The sequence below is a fragment of the Thamnophis sirtalis genome, unplaced genomic scaffold (genome assembly GCF_051295495.1).
Source record: "Thamnophis sirtalis isolate CommonGarterSnake01/CBP01778 unplaced genomic scaffold, rThaSir2_p1.2 scaffold_3, whole genome shotgun sequence".
In the NCBI taxonomy this organism is placed as follows: domain Eukaryota; kingdom Metazoa; phylum Chordata; class Lepidosauria; order Squamata; family Natricidae; genus Thamnophis; species Thamnophis sirtalis.
The window spans coordinates 37,721,502-37,741,321 of NW_028261383.1; the positions used below are offsets into that span (position 1 = coordinate 37,721,502).

Below are 19,820 nucleotides of genomic sequence, written 5' to 3' on the forward strand. Positions count from 1 at the left end.
AGGCAACCTCATGTAGAATGCATTGCAGTATGTTATAGTGCAGTGATGGTGAACCTTTTTGGCACTGAGTGCCTGAACCAGAACATGCATGTATGTGTGTGCATGTCCATGAGCCAGAGCACCGGAAACCCGAAGACCAGTTGGCCAGAACCCGTGCCATAGGTTCGTCATCACGGTTTCACAATTGAAGGCGTATTTTGGTTTGTGAGGATGACAACTGACACAGGAAACAAGACAATTGAGGTTTTATGCTTGTTTTCAAACTATAGGTGAAGTTATTTAGAACAGGTATGTACCATGCAATCCGGGCCTTTACCCAGTGTAAGGTTTCCTCCTAAGTCTCTCTCCCAACGACTACTTCTCCCCCTTAGCTCTTCTGCTAACGGCTTTATTCCCCCCCCCCCCCATTTCTGACCTTATCAAGAGAATGTAAACACAGGAATAGGCTGGATTTACAGCTAAGTATGCTCAACTTGGTTCCTCAGATCTGCTCGGCTGAACCATTTGCATGTCCTTCCTTGGGGAAGAACCTGTTTCATGGCTGTCAGTCCAATCACTCCCTAGAGGCCAGGGTTTTGCCAAAAGCTATCATGTCCCCCTTTCCTGTCTTGGGTCTTGCATGTAGATGTTGTGTCTCTGAGACTTCTCTTTGTCCAGGGCACACACACCCCCCCCAATGGACTTCTCTTCTGTCTAATAACTTGCTCCACACACTCACGTAACTTAACTCTCCAGCCACTCTGTTCTACAGTCTCCTCTCTTTTCTCTCTTGCTCTTAAATTTTCAGCCAGACTGCAGCATATCCTCCATGAACTGAGGTGGTAGTGCTGACCAGTCCAGACTAAACACTGATCGGTTTTGTTTGGGTTCACTGTTAGAATTTTCTGTCCCATCCAAATCCTGACAATCAGGGAAGGTGTCAAGGACATTTCTTACCCAATCTGGGTAGCAATGTTAAGCTTGTTGACTGTTTTCTCAACCGACAGGCAAATAATTGCCTGACGACCACAACTAAGGCCAGCATTTACTAAGCAATGCATTGTCAAATAAGTCGCCACACGACTGTACCTGATTTTATGACCATTGTTACCGTGATCATTAGGTGAATTATTTGGCCATTGTGGATCACATGGCTAAGTGAATCCCACTTTCCCAATTCCCTTGGCCTATTAGAAGCCAGCCAGGAAGATCTCAAATTGCAATCACATGACTGCACGACACTGTAACTCTTATAAAGGTGAGCCTGTTGCCAAGCGGCTAAATTATGGTCACCGTGACCATGGGAGTGGTGCAACAGTGATAACTTTAAGGAAGGGTTGTAAGTCACTTTTTCCGAGGACACTTTTAACTTCGAACTACCGTTAAACAACTGGTCATCAACTGAGGATTACCTATATCAGATTATCTCTCTCAGCAACTACATGTAATGCTGAAGGACAGGGAAAAAGGACCAACCCCCGTGACAGGGGCCACCAAGAGGACTTCTATCCGGCTGCCCTTCCCCGATTGGAACCACTTGTTCAGAGGAAAGCAAAGCTATTGCAAAACAATCTTCTAATTCCCCATGCCAGAATTAAAGCCATTCAAACAGAACTGAATTTTCCAAAAGCAAATGAAACTTTTTAAGGAAGTGCATGATGCAGTCTTAAGCTTACAGGTACACCGCTTACAGACAAATTCACAGAAATTGATCTGGGGTTATATTTCCTTAGTGCCTAAAACAGAGAGTGTTGAACGTAAAACGACAGATGATACCTCAATGTAGTCCCTGAAGAGGTAGCGTCTGTATTTATCTTTCAGCTCCTCACTAGGTAGCAGTGGAAACACAAAATCTTCTGGGGTCCGAAGCAAACAATCCTGAGCCATGCAGGAGACACCTAGTTAAAAAAAAAAAAGAGCCAAAATGGCTATTGTCAAAAAACAGAGACCTGAATGACACCAGAGGCCATTATTCATTTTTTTAAAAAATCTCCAAATATCTGTTATCCAACTCCACAGAATTTCTGGAAAGCTGGCTCTGAAAAGACTATTGTGTTCAGCCATGCAAAACATTATCCCTCTTGATCAGAGGCAGCTGAAAAAGAACTCCGTGGGAACAATCCATTCAAAGAAGGAAGATAGGATATACATTTCTGGGAGACAATTCAAAGGGCCAAGTGACAGCTGTTGTCAATCCCACCACCTAAGAGAAGATCTGCTGCTAGACTTTAAAAGAATGCAAGGCGTTCCCCTTGAACTGCTCCATTTCTAAGATTATGAGAAGGTTTACTAGCAGCAGAAAGCAGTATGTAGAGATATCGGTGTACCCCAAAAGAGCCAAAATGCACTTACCAACTCCCACTCCATCTTTGACAAGTACGGTACAATGCTGCTCCCAACAGCTGCGGCAAAACTGATGCTGACAGGCTAGAGATAATAGGTTTTCCTTTCGAACCAACTGCATGCAAACGGCGCAGTGCTGGGAGGAATGTACCATGGCCTGTTTGAGAGAGAAAGAGAAAGAGAGAGCCTGACATTATATGGTGAAGAGGTGGAATTATAATGGCCTGTTTAAATAAAGTAAATGTCTTCAAATGTCAACATATTGGGTTAGAAAAGCTGTGACCTATCGTGATATTTCAAATTCAGTTCTGTTTTATGGTCAAGAATAAGCAGTTCCTTCCTTGTGTTATGTGCACACCACAATAACTACACAAAGGACACTAAGGTGGGTACTCCCCTCATCAGCTTAATTTCAAACTGGGTAACTCCCACTGAAAAAGAAACTGCAGCATACATAGACCAGTAAGGCAGATCCACAACTTTGCCAAATCAAGATAAAGTTAATGACACTTCCATTAACTTTACAAAGATTACCTGTAAATATATCGCTCACATACAACAAAGGATAGTACATAAAGCTGTACTATGCTAAATGAGTTTTACAAGACAAGAGAAACAAGGTTTGAGGGGTTGTGGGCTTCCAACTTTCCAAAGAATAGCAGGAGGCCCTTCAGTTGTTAACATCCTATGCAAGGGATGGCATTCTTTTTTCTCCTACCTTTTTCAGAGCTGAAATTATGGGGATGGGAACAGATGACCTATAAACCAGTTCAATTTATACCCTTAAAACATACACAAATCCTGAGAATGACCCCAAATTTCATTATTTAGTTAGTTACCGTGTTTCCGCAAAAATACAACATGTCCTGATAATAAGGCCATGCGACATTTTTCAGGAGGGCAAAAATTTAAGCCCTCCCCCAAAAATAAGCCCCCTGGACACCCCCCCTCCAGCCAGGCAGAGCACCACTCAACGATTTAGTGGTATCCCAAAGGTGCCAAGCCACAGGAACGGGGGGGGGAGGGGTGCAAAGGCTCACGTTGCTTGGTACCTTCGGGATACTGCTAGGTCGGTGAGTGGTGCTGTGCCCAGCTGGAGGGGGGTTGCTGGGTGGTTGCTCTCTTGCGAGCTGGCTCCCGAAGAGCAGGGTACAGCCTCAGGCTGTGTTGCACTGTTGCAGCAGCCAAGCAGCCACCCAGCAAACCCCATTTCCAGCCGGGCACAGCGCCATTCACTGACCTAGGGGTATTGCCAAGCCACGTGAGCGGCTGTTTGTCGCCCTCCGGCTCCCGCGGCTTGGCACCTTCGGAATGCCCCTAGGTCAGTGAATGGAGCTCTGCATGGCTGGAGAGAGGGGTTGCACGAGCGACTTTTCCGCTCCACGCTTGTGTGACTCCCAGGTTCATGATGCCCTTGCCTAACTCTCTCTGCAGAACCAGGGCATTTTTGCTGCACACGCCACTGCATGGCTTTTTCTGCGGCTTCCAAAGTACGGAGATAGGATGCCGAGTCTTCCGGAAGTTGCCACTCTGGGAATATGCTCTATCATTGTACCTTCTGGGAGTATGCTCTGCCGGCACCAGCCCACAACCATAGAGCATAGTCCGAGAGCGGCCGCTGCCAGAAGATTCAGTTGCGGATCTCCGGAGTTTGGAAGCTGGAGAATAGGTTATGCTTGGAGCGTCGTGACAGTGGCGGCGCCCTGGCCCTGCAGGGAGAGCTGGGCCAGGGCATGGTGAGACTGGGAGGCACATGAGCTGTGAGTGGAACAGGCACTCGCGCAAACTCCCTTTCAAGCCAGGCAGAGCACCATGCACTGACCTAAGGGTATCCCAAATGCACCAAGCCGTGGGAGCTGAGGGAAGGGTAGAGCACCATGCGGCTTAGCGCCTTTGGGATATCAGTGGTTCGGTGAGTGGCGCTCTGCCTGGCTGGAAAGGGGGGTTGCCAGGTGGCTGCTCGTGAGCATGGTCACCTCGTGGCTGGTGCATTGCGCTGGTGCAACAGCACAACACAGCCGTTTGCCCCTGAGGCTGTGCCTGGCTCTTCGGGCGCCCGCTCGCAGGAGAGCAGTCACCTGGCAACACCAAAACAATAAGCCCCCCCCCGATAATAAGTCCCAATCAATATTTTGGGGGTGAAAAGAAAATAAGACCCTGTCTTATTTTCAGGGAAACACGGTAGTTCGGGGTTGATGGGTGGGTAAGAATAGAAATAAAGGTAGTCTCATTTTCAGAAACTCACATTCTCTTTTGCATTCCAAACTTAGTTTTCAATATTAAACAAATATAATGTCACTAAAAGTTGGCCATTCTGCCCACTAAATTCTAACAGTGCAATTCAGAGTACTGAGTGGGAGGGCACATGCTGGCTGAAGGTTACCTATCCTTGTTCTAGGAACTGTTAATCAGACCCTAGCAGATTATTATATACAATGAAAGGTGTGGCTATATTTTATATCTTAAACATGACTTGCTTCATAATATAGGTAGTCCTTGGGATTGCTGTCACCAAGTGCCGTGGTTATAAAACTCAACATCACGTGACCATGCCACTTAGCTATGGAGATTCAGGCAGTCCCAGTTTTAAGCAAGAACCTCAAATGACTGCTGTGAACCTCAACTGACTTCCTGCCAGTTTCCCCATTGACTTTGCTTGTGGGAGGCAGGAAACATATGAAATTGTGATCACATGCCAACGGCTTGCTGCTACATCGTAATCACAAGTTGAGGATGCTGTGATAAAGAACTTCAAGGACAATCCATAACTATCGCTCATTCTGCACCATTGTACGTTTGAACAGTTGCTGAATGAGTGGTCACGAAACAAAGTTCACCTGCATACAGTATATAATCTATACAATGGTAAGGAGCTGATTTACAATCAATAGTGACACCTACACAAATTCACATCTCTATCAAAAGCAATAATCCCAGTCATAACAAGCAAGATCTCCACTTAATGAGATGAATCACTATTACTTTGTAATACTGGCATATTATTACTATGGCGATTATGTTTTCCTATTTCAAAAACTTTGAAAACAATCTTTTAAATTGCACAATTCTATTTAGAATACAATGGAAATTCAAAAATGCTTTGAGCAGAAAATATCTGCTCAAGATTGTAGTCAATCTTATTTGGAATAAAGTATAACTGCTTAGCAAGTCTGATTTACATGTATTCCAAATATTAATTTAATAAATGTACGTACTCACTAAACAGAGTGACTCTTGGCAGCTTATAAAATACTAAGTGTTTAATACCAAGTACCTTAGAAAATCTATTTACTTACGTGTTTGAATGAGGCAGGCTGAACCCTTGCTTCCACTAGCAATTGAACTGAATTAGATGTGTGCCTGAGAGCCAGAAAAAAATTAAACTTTAGACAAACATAGGGCCACACCTGTAAAATTAATGAATTCATGAAGTCATAATCTTAAATCAATAAATCATCAACTTTTTCTGACAAAGCCAGCCCATGGAGGTTAACAAAAATATTACTAATAATAAAACATAATGCAAAATAACCAATATCATAAAGCAATTACACTAGTAAGTTTTAAAAAACACCTAAAAATAGACATTGGCATAAAATGCTGTTGATAAACATTACAAAAACTAAAATGGAGTAAAGTTTCAGCAAAACAAATACTGTACATTTCCAGGTTACTGTTAAATTTAATCAGAGAAGCCGGTTGAACTCTGGAGAAAGGAATTCCAAAATTCCAAATTATAGTTTTTGGAATATACCATACAGGGGCAATCATTCATTTAAATAAGTGGGTCTCAATTATATGGAAATGTATAGTATGTCTTGAACCTAACTCGGAAACCTATGGAAAAATAAGAGGAGGACTGTGTTGCTTGCTTTCATCTTGAAGCCTCTTGTAGCCTCTGCATTCTGTATCCAACTGGGGAGGGCAAAAATGAACCAAAACCGGCCGGTTTTTGCTTGTTTCAGCTTCCCCTCCCAGCCCCCAGGAGCACTCTACAAGTCTCCCAAAGCCTCTGCATGCCTCTTTTTTTTTTTTTAACAAAAACCAGAGTTTTTGCCCAAAAAACAAAAAAACAAACCTAGCTCCCACGAGTACTCTACCAGCCTCCCAAAGCTCTGCATGCCCTTTTTTTTATTTTGCAAAAAATGGGCCATGTTTTTGCTTGTTTTTGCCCCCCCTCCCCAGCAGCACTCTACAAGCCTCCCCAAAACTATTCCCCGCCCTTTCTTTTGCAAAAAATAAGGTGTGCAGAGGGTTTGGGAGGCCTGCAGAGTGCAAAAACTTTTTTTTTTTTAAATTACCTCTTCAAAATCATGGTGCGTCTTATAGTCCAAAAAATACAGCAATTATTTTCAAAATCTTACACATAATAAAATAAGGCAATAAAATAAGACACTGTCATTATTCTCACTCATTTAATTTCTTGGAATAACCCACATTATAATATTTCAATATGTCAACCTTACAAGCAAATCCATAAAGTTAGGAGAAACAAAGAGAGAGGCATTTTATCATGTTCTAACCCAAACCAATGGTGGGGTTTTAAAATACATTTTTACAAGAGTCTAATAAGAGAAACAATATTTTGTGCCTGCTTTCATAGTAAAGCATCAAATGTGATTTGCACATATCTACCAATTGATCATAAGCTTACCTTTCTAAAATTTCTGAGATCTGCCAATGGAAGCTAACTAATACAAGTTTAGCCACTGCATGAGATACCTAAGGGGAGAAAGAAAGAAAAAAATGAATTGATGAATAGTAGAATTATAAAACATGCAAGCTCTCCAACTGCATTTATGTTTCATAATTTGAGCAATGTTTTGAGGAAAAGTTTCCCTTCCAGTTTATTGTTTTTCTATTACGCACTATACTTTTCAATGTGATATCATGATAAAAGTTAATTCATATCCAAGAGTGTACATAGTTCATTCCAACTTCAAAAATTCAGCACTAAAAGGAAGTCCAAAGTCTGCATTCTGCAAAGTTATAGAGTATATGAATATTGTTCTTTTGGTTTTTCCTATTTAGGATTTATTGTAGAGATAAGTGGCAGGTGGCTCACCATAATCAGTATATTTGCGCCTCACTTCTTTTTAGACCCACCCAGCTGGAATAACAATTAAAAAGGATGGAAGTTCCACTGAATAACATTTGTGCTGTCCTGTGCTTTGAACCTTTTATCTATTAATAACTGGGAGAGAAGATTCACCAGTCTTTCCTATCTCAGTCAAACTGTAACACAGTTCAGCTGTTTGGGGACAGTGTTCATAGTAAGCATTATAACAGAGTAACAGAATAGGTTAACAGAGCTGGGAGGGACCTTGTAGGCCTTCTAGTCCAATCCCCTGCTCAGGCAGGAAACCTCATACCATTTCAGACAAATGGTTGTCCAATTTCTTCTTAAAAACTTTCAGTGTTGGAGCATTCACAACTTCTGGAGGCAAGTTGTTCCACTGATTAAGGGTAAGTTGTCCCAAAGGTGCTTTTTCAAGAACTATGACCTAGATGAGAATCTCATCCCATAGACATTAAAGGCAAGTTGTTCCACTGACTTAACGAAGTATGGAAATCCAGTCACGGTTTGGTTTGGTTTATTGGATTTGTATGCCACCCTTCTCCCAAGGACTCAGGGTGGCGTACAACATTAAAAAAAACCACATATTATAAAAGTTAAAAAAAATTAAATAGAATATCCAAAACAAACCCAATTAAGATTAATAATAACATTTTTTTAAAAAAATCAATTAAAATTAACAATAATCAATAATTTGTTTTGTTTTGTTCAGGCCAGGTTGTCTTGCTGGAAAAGCCAACTTTTTAGGGCGCGTCGGAAGGATCGGAGGTCGGGGATTATACGAAGCTCCGGGGGCAGCTCATTCCAGAGGGAAGGTGCTCGCTCCCACAGAGAAGGCTCTCCCCCTGGGGGTCACTAGCCGACACTGTCTTGCCGATGGCACCCTGAGGAGGCCAACTCTGTGAGATCACACTGGACGGTGGGAGGCTACCGGTGGCAGTAGGTGGTCTCGCAGGTATCCTGGGCCTAAGCCATGGAGCGCTTTAAAGGTCATAATTAGTACCTTGAATCGCACCCGGAAGACAACTGGCAACCAGTGCAGGCCGCCTAAAAGGGGTGCAACATGGGAGCACCTAGGTGCCCCCATGATAACCCACGCAGCCGCATTCTGGACCAGTTGAAGCCTCCGGGTGCTCTTCAAGGGCAGCCCCATGTAGAGAACGTTACAGTAGTCCAGGCAAGAAAGGACGTGAGCGACTGTGCACAGAGCATCCTGATCCAGGAAGGGGCGCAACTGACGTACCAGGCGAACCTGACAAAAGGCCCCCCTGGTCACGACTATCAGGTGTTCTTCTAAACTAAGCTGTGTATCCAAGAGAACACCCAGATTGCAAGCCCTCTCTGAGGGGGCTAAAATTTCTCCCCCTATCATCAAAGATGGAACAAGATGCACAAATTGGGATGATGGAAACCACTCAGTCTTGGAGAGCTTGAGCTTGAGCCTGTTCCTCCCCATCCAGATCCAGACAGCCTCCAGGCATCGGGACATCACGTCGAGGGCATCATTTGGGTGGTTTGGGGTAGAGATGAAAAGTTGGGTATTATCAGCATATTGATGATACCATACCCCAAAACCACGGATGATCTCACCCAGTGGTTTCATATATATGTTGAACAGGAGAGGTGAGAGAACCGAACCCTGGGGCACCCCACAAGTGACGTGCCTCGGGGTCGATCCCTGCCCTCCAGTCAACACAAACTGCGACCAATCCGACAGGTAAGAGGAGAACCACCGTAAAACGGTGTCCCCCACTTCCAACCCCCTGAGTCATCACAGTAGGATACCATGGTCGATGTATCAAAAACTGCTGAGAGATCTAATAGGACCAGGACAGAGGAGCAGCCCCTGTCCAGGGCCTGCCAGAGATCATCGACCAATGTGACCAATGCCATCTCCGTGCTGTATCCAGGCCTGAAACCCGACTGAAACGGATTCAGGTAGACAGCTTCATCCAGGTACTGGGAAAGCTGACGTGCTATCGCACTCTCGACAACTTTCACTACAAAGCAAAGGTTGGAGACTGGACGATAGTTGGCTAAAGAAGCTTTCCAGGGAAAGCTTCTTAAGGAAGAGCCTCACCACCGCCTCCTTCAAGGCGGTGGGGAAGAACCCCTCTCTCAACGAAGCATTGGTAATCGCCTGGAGCCAGCCTCGTGTCACCTCCCAGGAAGCCAAGACTAACCAAGAGGGACATGGGTCCAGCACACAAGTGGCAGCACTGAGTCTGCCCATAATCCTGTCCATGCCCTCGGGGGTCACAGGGTCAAACTCATCCCAGATGGTCTCCACAAGATTCATCCTCATCGACTCGCCTGAATCTACCCAGTGAGAGTCCAAGCCTGTCTGGATCCGAGTGATTTTATCCTGCAGATACTGAACAAATTCTTCAGCCCTACCCTCCAAGGGGTCTTTCCCAGTTCCTTGGTTAAGTAAGGAGCGGGTCACACTAAACAGGGCGGCTGGGCAGTTATCTGCGGACACGATAAGAGCGGAAAAATGTTGCCATTTTGCCGCTTTTATCGCCACTAAGTAGAATTTAATATGAATTCTTACCAGTGTTAGATCAGATTCGGACCGGCTGGCCCTCCAACCACTCTCTAGGTGTCTTTTCCGGCGTTTCATCTCCCGGAGCTCCTCAGTAAACCAGGGAGCTACCTGGGATCGACACCGGGTCAGAGGCTGCAAAGGCACAACACAATCCAAAGCCCCAGTGGCCGCCCTATCCCAGGCTTCCACTAGGGCTTCGGTCGAGTTGTGAGCAAGGGATTCAGGGAAAGTCCCAAGCTCCATCAGGAACCTTTTAGGGTCCATCAGGCGCCTGGGGCAGAACCATCTAGTCGGTTCCGCCTCCCTGCGGTGAGAGGTAGCAGTAAATCATGGTTTATGGCTCATTGCATGTCAAATTGGAAATCATGGATTTTGAGCAATTCCAATCTGTTCCCATTCAGTGCAATTACTGTATATCTAGCATGTATGCCAGCAGAGCTCCTTCACAAATGGCCAATATCTAGCACAGTGTCATTTTTCCCCCCATTATTCTTCACTATGTCCTCTCTTAATAAAGTTAATGCAAAAAATATATGGTACATACAAAATGCAAAACAGCTATCCACAAAATGCAAAATTCGCAAAAATGACATGACTCAATGCCAGGACTTAAGATACAATAAACTAGAATTAGAAGAACTGGGTAAAGAACTGAATATAGAATTACTGTACCTGATCACTAAAAGCAACTATCTAGTAACTTGGTCACCTTTAAGGGAACTGCTAATAATCTGTGTTTCTCAAAAGCTAAGGAAATTGTACTTAAGCAGCTAAATAAAGGAGGAAATATCAAAAATTATGTTTTATGATTAATATCAAAGTTTAAAAAATAATTTACACTATCAAATCTTACCTATATGAAATTGAAAACATGTTTAGCATATTCAAGATTTGGAACACATATGTCATGAAAGCACAGCATTTGTCACCCCAAAAATCACTTTCAAACACGTGTTTTCTCCTCTGAGCTAGAAAGTTTAATGAGTACCAAGCAGTCCTGTATTGTATTTTTCGGAGTATAAGATGCACCTTTTTTCCTCAAAAAAGAGGGTGAAAATCTGGGTGTGTCTTCGAATCGAAGACAGCATTTTTTGCCTCCTGAAGCCCCGTCCCCTTCACCTAAATGGCCGTGCATAGACTTATGGAGGCTTTCAGAGAACTCCTGAGGCTGGGGAGGGCAGAAATGAGTGAAAAATGGACCTTTTCTGCACCCCCCTCAGCCCCCAGCAGCACTCTATAAGCCTCCATAAGGCTATGCATTCAATTTGTTTTGACAAAAACGGGCCTGTTTTGGTGAAAAACAAACCATTTTTGCTCATTTGGGGGGGCACCCCCAGGAGCACTCTGCAAGCCCTTCCCCAAGGCTATTCATGCCTTTTTTGAAGAAAAAAAGGGGGGGCCTTTTTCGCAAAAAAAGGGGGCCTTTTTCGTTAAAAAAACAGGTTGTTTTGGGGAGGTTTGCAGAGTGCGAAAACTTTTTTTTTCTTTTTGGAAAGCTCTTTAACTGATTGATGAGAATTACATTGATCAAGTGCTGTGCCACTAGAAACAAAGTTTTAGGTGCTGCAGATTGTCAGCGATTTCCTTCTCCAGCATATGGATACACCTAGAAACATCTCCTTCCCTCCCTACTCTCTCTCTCTCCCTACCTACCTACTGTATCTCTCTCTCTCTCTATTTATCAACCTACCTACTCTCTCTCCCTACCTATCTACTGTATTTCTCTCTCTCTCTCTCTCTCTCTCTCTCTCTCTGTATATCTATATGTATATATGTGTGTGTGTGTGTCCCTTTATCTACCTACCTACCTACCTATTTTCTCTCTCTCTCCCCCTACCTACATACTGTATTTCTCTCTCTTTCGCTCCCTCTCTATCTCTCTATCTACCTACCTACTTTTTTTTAATTCGCCTCTTCAAAACCTTGGTGCATCTTATACTCCGGTGCAAACAGGATAACTCTTCAGGGGCTGTCACACTTTCTCCTTTATCCCCCACTCTACTGCATTTTAAAAAGTTTCCAGAAATGCTTCAGAAAAATGATGCATGCAGAAGAATACAAACTAAAGCAATTCATGTATTCTGACAAGAAATTAAGGTGGCCTCTGTTAAGCAACTACTCTAATAAATAATGTGGTTTTTTAATACAAATGACCTGACAGATAGTCCTTGGCTTATGATTATAACTGGAACAGAAACATCCATGAGGTTGTTAAGTGAGTTGTTCCTGATGTTATGACCTTTTTTTGCTGCAGTCGTTGAGCTAATCATATGGTTGTTAAATGAATCTGGCGTCCTCCATGGACTCTGCTTGTCAGAAGCAGACTGGGAAGGTTGCAAATGGTAAACACATGACCCAGGGATGAGGCAAGCTCAATGAACATGTGCCAGATACTAAGTGCCTGAATTTTGATTATGGAGATACTGTGATGGTTGTAAGTGCAAGGACTGGTCATTTTCCAGTGCCATCGTAACTCAGAGCAGTCATTAAACAAAAGGTTGTAAATGGAGGATGATCTGTACTACTGAATGCCTACAAAATGATTTGTATCACAGAAAAGCTACAGATGGCATGGATAGTCCAGATAACCTATCATTGGGCAGATGACTGCAAAACCAATTAACAAAAAACACTTAAGAACTGGCATCATCTTGATTTGCAGCCAGATGGCAGTAAATGATGATTGGATGATTACCTTCACCTCAAAACCTGGTATTTCCCCCACCCCCAGTCCTGATGTCCATAACAAATGTGTGTAAGGGTCCACTAAACTTAATTGCAAAATAGAGAATCTATGCTGCTCTTTTTCTAGCTACAATCAGTATTTATGTATTGCTTTTTGTGCTAAATTCCAAAGCTGTTTTTAAGGATTACAGCAATTACAGTGCATCGTAAAAGAAGCAACTTAGACTTGTATTATCTGAAAATTTTCAATGAAATGAGTATCTAATATTTGGAGAGGAGGATCTAAAGAAGGGGGGGGAATATGAAGATGGTTTTAAAAGAGGCTAAAAGGATGACATCATTCCCAAATAACTAAAAGATCACAGTAAGAGAAGCTTTGTGGTAATAAATACCACAGATCAAGAAAGGTGATACTGAGGATAGGAAGTTTTAAGTAAAAAGGAAGCCAATATACATTTTCAAGATATTTGAAACATTGCCTAATATATAAAAACATGAGAATAAAGAGTTTGTCATAGAGGTAAAACAAGTCAAGAATAAACTAGAAAATAAGTGATGTATCCCAGAATGCACATCATATTAGATCATCAGTAAACCATAAAAGTTTCAAGATGACATCAATATTGTTACAGTTTAGGTGCCTGTTTTTTCTTGTTTTCTTTCTTTCTTTCCTTTTTTGTATTAGTTCTATTGTTTGTTTGTTTTATTGCTGTTGTTGGCCATCCAGAATTGTGTGGTACAAGAGATAGGCAACCACAGAAATATTTTAAATAAATAATTAAAACATAGCCCGAAACATAAGATTCACATCCAAACATCTGAAAAAGAACAAGGTCTATAAAATGTTTATATTTCAGATCTAGAAGCCTCTGAGGGAAGATAAGAGAATTAAATGTACTTGGTTGTGAATAGGCACAGATTAAGTGGCTATAACAAATATGATTAAGCATGGATAGAGAAAGGACAAGGAGAGACATACTAGGGAAGCTCTTGCTCTTCTTTTAAATAAAAATACATGTAACATCTGATATATCCTAGGAAACATTGGAAGATCATATTCCTGTAGAAGGTAATGATGGGTAGCAATATCTGGTCACAAATATAAATTAGATCTGGAAATCTGCTGTGGCCCAACTGATCGAAAGTGTGATCTATTGACTGACCACTGGCTGAGATAGAGTGTAATCAATGAGAATGATCCCAAGATGGCGAAAAAGAGTTAGAAAGGCATGCATAGGAAATGTTCTTGTAATAATGGTGGGGTTTTGCTTATTGTGGTGCAGATGGGGCCCATCTAGACACAATAAACATCTAAATTACTCATTTCTACAAAAAGCTGGGTCTTGGAGTCAGCCAGAGGGCAGGCAACCAAAGAAAGGACCATAACTTAGACTTAGACTGAGATGTAAACATTGTAGAATAGGAAAGTATCTGTAATGTTGCAACATCTAAAACACATGCAAATCAGAAACTGCCAGATGGACCCACAGGGTTACATTTATTTACCTTAGGGAAAACACCTAAAAAATTAGGAGACTGGTTAAAAAAGGAAAAACAGAAAACAAGAAATCCAGATCTCTTTATAGTGCCTAGAGATTATCTAAAGCAATAATTGCACTTAGAATTTATCACATAATGTAAAAGGATCAATCAAGTCCAGAAAAAGGTCAGAATGGCTTTCTAGTAGTATCCATGAAGTTGCACAATTAAGACAATTTCTTCAAACAATGGAATGCAATGAAACAACGAAAAGAACTAAAAGAAACACAAACCCTGATAGAAAAAGTATGTGGTAAATCATAATTTTGAGGTGTGCACGATGAAAACATTAAGGGGAAAGATAGGGACTTTTTAAATTTCAAATAGCAAATCTACTAAAAATATATTAGGTGTGTTAAATAAAAAAGGAGTTACAGGGATGTTCAAGGAAGATATGGAATACTCATTTTCATCTCCTGTCCTCTTTCAATCAGAAATTTGCAAAATCCTTTTTAGCACATTTAACTAACTAATTCTTCAGTAGTTCCTGTGGGGTATTTTAAATTTGGGTAAAGATAATTGCATTCTTCCAATTGCCAATCACAAATGCAATTTAATATCCATATAATTTTAATGTGTACATTGCCCATCCCAAGATTCTGGGTGATTTACATGACATCTATTTAATTTTTTCCATTCTTTTAAGGATTTGTGTAAGGTTAATAGGCTTCTCTTACGAAAATTGGGGCTTGATGGGGGATTGGAATAGAATGATTCCCCACAATTTCAAGAGAAAAGAAAAGAATATTCTTTTCAAGATTGGGTTTTTTTTTAAAAAAAAAACTTGGTACTGAGGTTTCCTTGGTAGAGATATTACCAAGAAAAGATATTGGATTATAATCCTGTGAATTTGGTTTATAAAAGTTGTTCTTACAGATGGAGACTAAATGAAAAGGTAACCTTTGATTTTCTTCTTATAGGTTATAAACATGTGGCTGATTACTAATACAAACTACAAACTACTAGGGCTTGATTTGATCCGGAAAAGTTCTTTCCTGCCTATTTTTTTATTGAAACTTTTTGTTAATTTGTTTTTCAATTATCCTCATTTTAATTTGGAGGCTACATTTGTGTAGTACAGTATTCACAAAGTTTACTCCAACTGTATGGCAATCTGTCCACCAACTTTAAAACTATTGCTCTGGAGATATTTGGTTTATATGCATACAAGCAAACCACATGTATTGTAATACAGTATCTTAATACATAACTGTGATGTGGATTCTGGCATTAAGCTTTTGAGACTGAAAATGAAATCTAGCACAAGCAGAATAAGGGAATTATTTTAAAACATTAAAATCCAATAATGATCCTTTGCTCTTTTGACAGTTTACTCGGCCTAAATGCTGCAGATTTTTAACCATTTGCTAAGATACACTTAAGACTAGCTGACAGACTACCACAGTCTCCTTGGAGGAATATTGACAAGTTATTCAGATAACTCTCCTCTTTATGCATTACTAACATCAACAGCTGCACAATGAGTTTTTAGCAAAGCCTAAAAGCAGAGCCTTGAAGGGCTCCATGAATCAGAGCAACAACAAAGAAATTAACCTTTGTGTATGGCCGATTTCCTCATTGGCTCAGCCAATCTCATTGTACACATGTTATACTCTGACAATAAAGGTTAGAAATTCTAGTGAAGAAATTTTCCCTCAAATCTGTGGGAATTTGTACATGGCTGACCAGTGAAAGAGCTTAGGTCCTTCTGGAGGAATTATACCAACGCTTGTGAACAAACCAACCTAGATATGCCAATGCTTTACTATTTATCGTATTTTTCGGAGTATAAGATGCACCTTTCCGCCCCCCCCAAAAAGAGGGTGAAAATCTGGGTGCATCTTATACACAATACAGCATTTTCGGCCTCTGTAAACCCCGCCCCCTTCACAAAAATGGGCATGCAGAGGGTTTGGAGACCTGCAAAGTGCTCCTGGCGGCTGGGAAGGGCAAAAATGAGTGAAAAACGGGCCGTTTTTTGCTCGTTTGTCCCCCCCCCCGACCACTCTACAAGCCTCCTAATAAGCATGCCCTTTTTTTTGGCAAAAAACAGGCTCATTTTTGCCCCTCCCCCAGCGCCCAGGAGGGCCTTTCAAACTCTCTGCATGCCTTGTTTTTCACAAAAAATGAGGCATGCAGAAGGTTTGGGAGGTCTGCGGAGTGCAAAAACTTTTTTTTTTACATTTATCTCTTCAAAATCTTGGTGCATCTTATACTCCGGTGCGTCTTGTACTCTGAAAAATACGGTAAGTTTATTTTATGAAAGGTGACACAGCACATCACATAGCTAGCTTGAGACTTAAAAATATAAAAAAATGCTTTGAAAGTCAGTGCAATAGCTGTCCAGCTTAGGCATTAAACTAGATCTTGTCTTGAAACAAGACTATCTGATCTATGGGGACTCCCAAAGCCGAATCAGTGAATTTCAGTGTTTCCAGTAGGCTGCTTATAAGAGAATATCTCAAATACAATTTAACAGGAGACATTGTTAAATTAACCTTTTCTTTGACTTTGCAAACATCTTTTCCAGATAACAGAAAAGCAAACAAATAGCATGCTAAAAAAATTATCTAATTGCTTAAACTTCCTCAGACTGAATTTCTTTTCACAAGACATTTTATCATCCTTGTTCCTGCTGAGGTGAGCATATTAATAACTCAATGATGGACAAGAACAACTTTGAAGCTGTCTTGTAGAGAATATCAACTGTCCCAAAACAGCAGGCTGAACTAGTAAACAGAGACACAACTGCTGATAGGCAAATAAATAAGAGTAGCAACATGAATCTTGAGAGGAAAATTATCACAGCACTTAAGCCAACATCAGAGTATGCTCGCGAACCTATGCTTCCCAGAAAGTAAGTGACACCCATGTACACTTAGGGAACCACACACCTTAATTATTTCTTGGTTAATTTTCCAGCATTTGGTGAAGCAGAATTGCATTTAGTCCATTTAATTTAATGATACTTTAGGTTCAGATAAAATAATTAGAGACATGACAAAACTATTTTCTACAAAACCTAGCGATAAGAAATTCAGCTATTGGTGTCCTTAAATGTTCGTGCCAAGTCACTACAATGTGTTAAGAGAATGCCAGATTCATCAGCAAATCTGCCAAACAGAGGCAGCAATTTATAAATGCAATAATTTTGATGCTTGCTGAAACAAGACATTAATTTATTCATTAATCAAGTTCTTAGGTGTTCACAAATACTTATAGACTATGGCTATTTTCAGTTCAATGTGTCAAAAATTATCTTTTTTCTTAGAAAACAATTAGTCATCAGCAGGAGACAGCTGTGACTACCTCTAAGCAATCCACTTATGAGAATAATTATAAGGTTGTGTAGTCAGTTTGCTTTGTTTAAAAGATACCATTGTTACTTCTTAAAACAGATAACAAAATATCTTATTGACAGATTGGAACCCTTAATGTTTATGCATTTTATTTCCTCATATGATCCATGTGACTCTGGATCTATTTTATCCTGCCAATTACCTCCACTCGACCAATTAGATCCCACAGATTAGGCCTCCTCCGAGTCCCATCAGCCAGTCAATGTCGACTGGCAACCACGCGGAGGAGAGCCTTCTCTGTGGCAGCTCCGACCCTGTGGAACGAACTCCCCGTGGAGATTCGTACCCTCACCACCCTCCAGACCTTCCGCATAGCCCTTAAAACCTGGCTGTCACGACAGGCCTGGGGCTAAAGACCTTTACCCTACCCGAATAGTATGAATGTTGTGCTTTTAACGATGTATTGTCCTATATGTAACTTGGTTTGTCCTCCCCCTCCCCTTGAACTGTGAGCCGCCCTGAGTCCCCCCAGGGAAAAGGGCGGCATACAAATATTAATAAATACCAAATAAATACCAAAAAATACCTTGATAAAATTTGCATAGCATTTGGGCTTCTTTTTATATAATCTTCTATAATTTCTAGAGATCAAGATGGAAATAAGTGCTATTAAGCATAGTAACTAAGACTTACATAGTGCTAGTTACATAAGGGTCTTTTTGGTAATGCAAAACACAAATCAAAAGGATTAATTCCTATTTATACAAGTTGGAATGGAATATTGACTTCTTAATCCCATTCCCTTGTAGCACTGATGATATTACCTAGTTGGGCAATGAAACATCTGTAAGAAAACAACTAAGCTCAGGGAGCACTAAGGACTCTTCCACTGGTGTGTCTTTCTTCTTTTACATTTAAATTCTGGATTCAGTATAAATAATACAATCTATGTAACTAGTAGGTTCAAACCTAAAATCTTCCTGTTCATTGCCAATTTCCCGTTAATGAAACATAATCTTATTACATAGAGCATGATAAACATAGCCTTTCAAAACAATTTCATAGGAAGCAAAGAAAAAAAGGAATGCTTCCCTTTATTCCTTCAAGCAGTTTCCTCTTTTGTTGTTTTAGAGATCCAAATCAATTAAATATGAAAAGTTATAAGAAGGAAAGAGAATGGTACCAGTTTACCAGATTTTTACTAGCTGCAAAGGGGCAATTGTAATATTTTAATAAGCAAACCAATGGTAGGAAGCAGTAGAAAAAGAGGATATTTATTTGTTACAGAAATTTTGAGGAGAAAGAAAACATAAGAGTACAACAAGGAAGAGAAAATCAGTATTACATTTGAACATAAGCTTTCAGTGAACAACACTGTAAAATGACCAAGGCAGTTCTGATGTTACTTCAAAAGCAGCCTTTCTACTTACAAAGCTAATTTTTTCTTTAACCTTCAAATCTGTCTTAAATGGGCCTCAATCTTATAGAACAATTTTGGGGGATAGAGGAATCATCACACCCTCCTTTCTCTATGACAAAGCTTCCCAGTCAACAAAAGAACTGGATACAGCCCATGCTCTTTTTTTATCTGGAACAATAAAGGGCAACAATCGTATTTTAATAATTCTATGCAGGAAGATTAAATAAACAATAAATAAATCTATCTACATAAACATAGATATATAGATATGCATATTGCATAGATAGATAGATATTGCATGTAAATTGCATAGATACACAGATATGTATATTGCTGCTCTGTATATCTGATCTACACTTACAGAGCAGCAGTACTTGAAATCAGTGGTGTGCAAAACTTTTATTTTGAACCACTTTAAGCAGAAAGTGAAGCAAAACATCCTGCTGCTCAAGTAAGAAAGTGCTGCTTTAAACTTTTTTTGAAGTGTCCCAAGCTCAAAAGTATCAGGGGGAGGATGGGGGGACGGGGACATGGGATGTCGTCCACTGACTCACCTCACTTGTGCGCATCGCCCCCAGCCTCTTTTTCACTATCAGAGACCTTCAGGAACTTCTTCAGCAGGCAAGGCCAGCAAGACTTTCCTGAAGGCCTCTGTAGCTGATAACAGGGCTCTGGATCGATCCGGAGCTCTGTTACCGGCGACAGAGGCCTTCAGAAAAGCCTTGCTGGCTGCAGCAAACGAAATGGGCCGAGGTGTGCGAAGTCTGGCTGCAACTATCTGAAGGTAAGTAGTAGGGCAGCTCCATACACCCCATCACCTCTCTAGCTTAATTTTTACCTGTGCACCCTGGAGTGGGTGGGGTCTTAATTAGGGATTATTTGGGGGGTAGGGCTTATATTTGGCGCACTTGTAAAAATCAAGCTAGGACT

General features: G+C 41.0%; 1 protein-coding gene across 3 annotated transcripts in view; it reads right to left on the reverse strand.

The window, feature by feature from the left end:
* The window catches only part of ARIH2 (ariadne RBR E3 ubiquitin protein ligase 2), a 42,128-nt gene that overhangs the window by 15,993 nt on the left and 6,315 nt on the right, over positions 1-19,820 (reverse strand). For all 3 annotated transcript variants that reach the window (XR_015695868.1, XM_087708731.1, XM_087708732.1), the window contains exons 3-6: positions 6,977-7,044; positions 5,619-5,682; positions 2,332-2,479; positions 1,756-1,877 (exon numbers count right to left, since the gene is read on the reverse strand). Coding sequence is in view for 2 of the 3 variants with exons in the window: in XM_087708731.1 (XP_087564857.1) it covers positions 1,756-1,877; positions 2,332-2,479; positions 5,619-5,682; positions 6,977-7,044 (402 nt within the window). In the remaining variant the exon portion in view is untranslated. The remainder of the gene's footprint in view (positions 1-1,755; positions 1,878-2,331; positions 2,480-5,618; positions 5,683-6,976; positions 7,045-19,820) is intronic.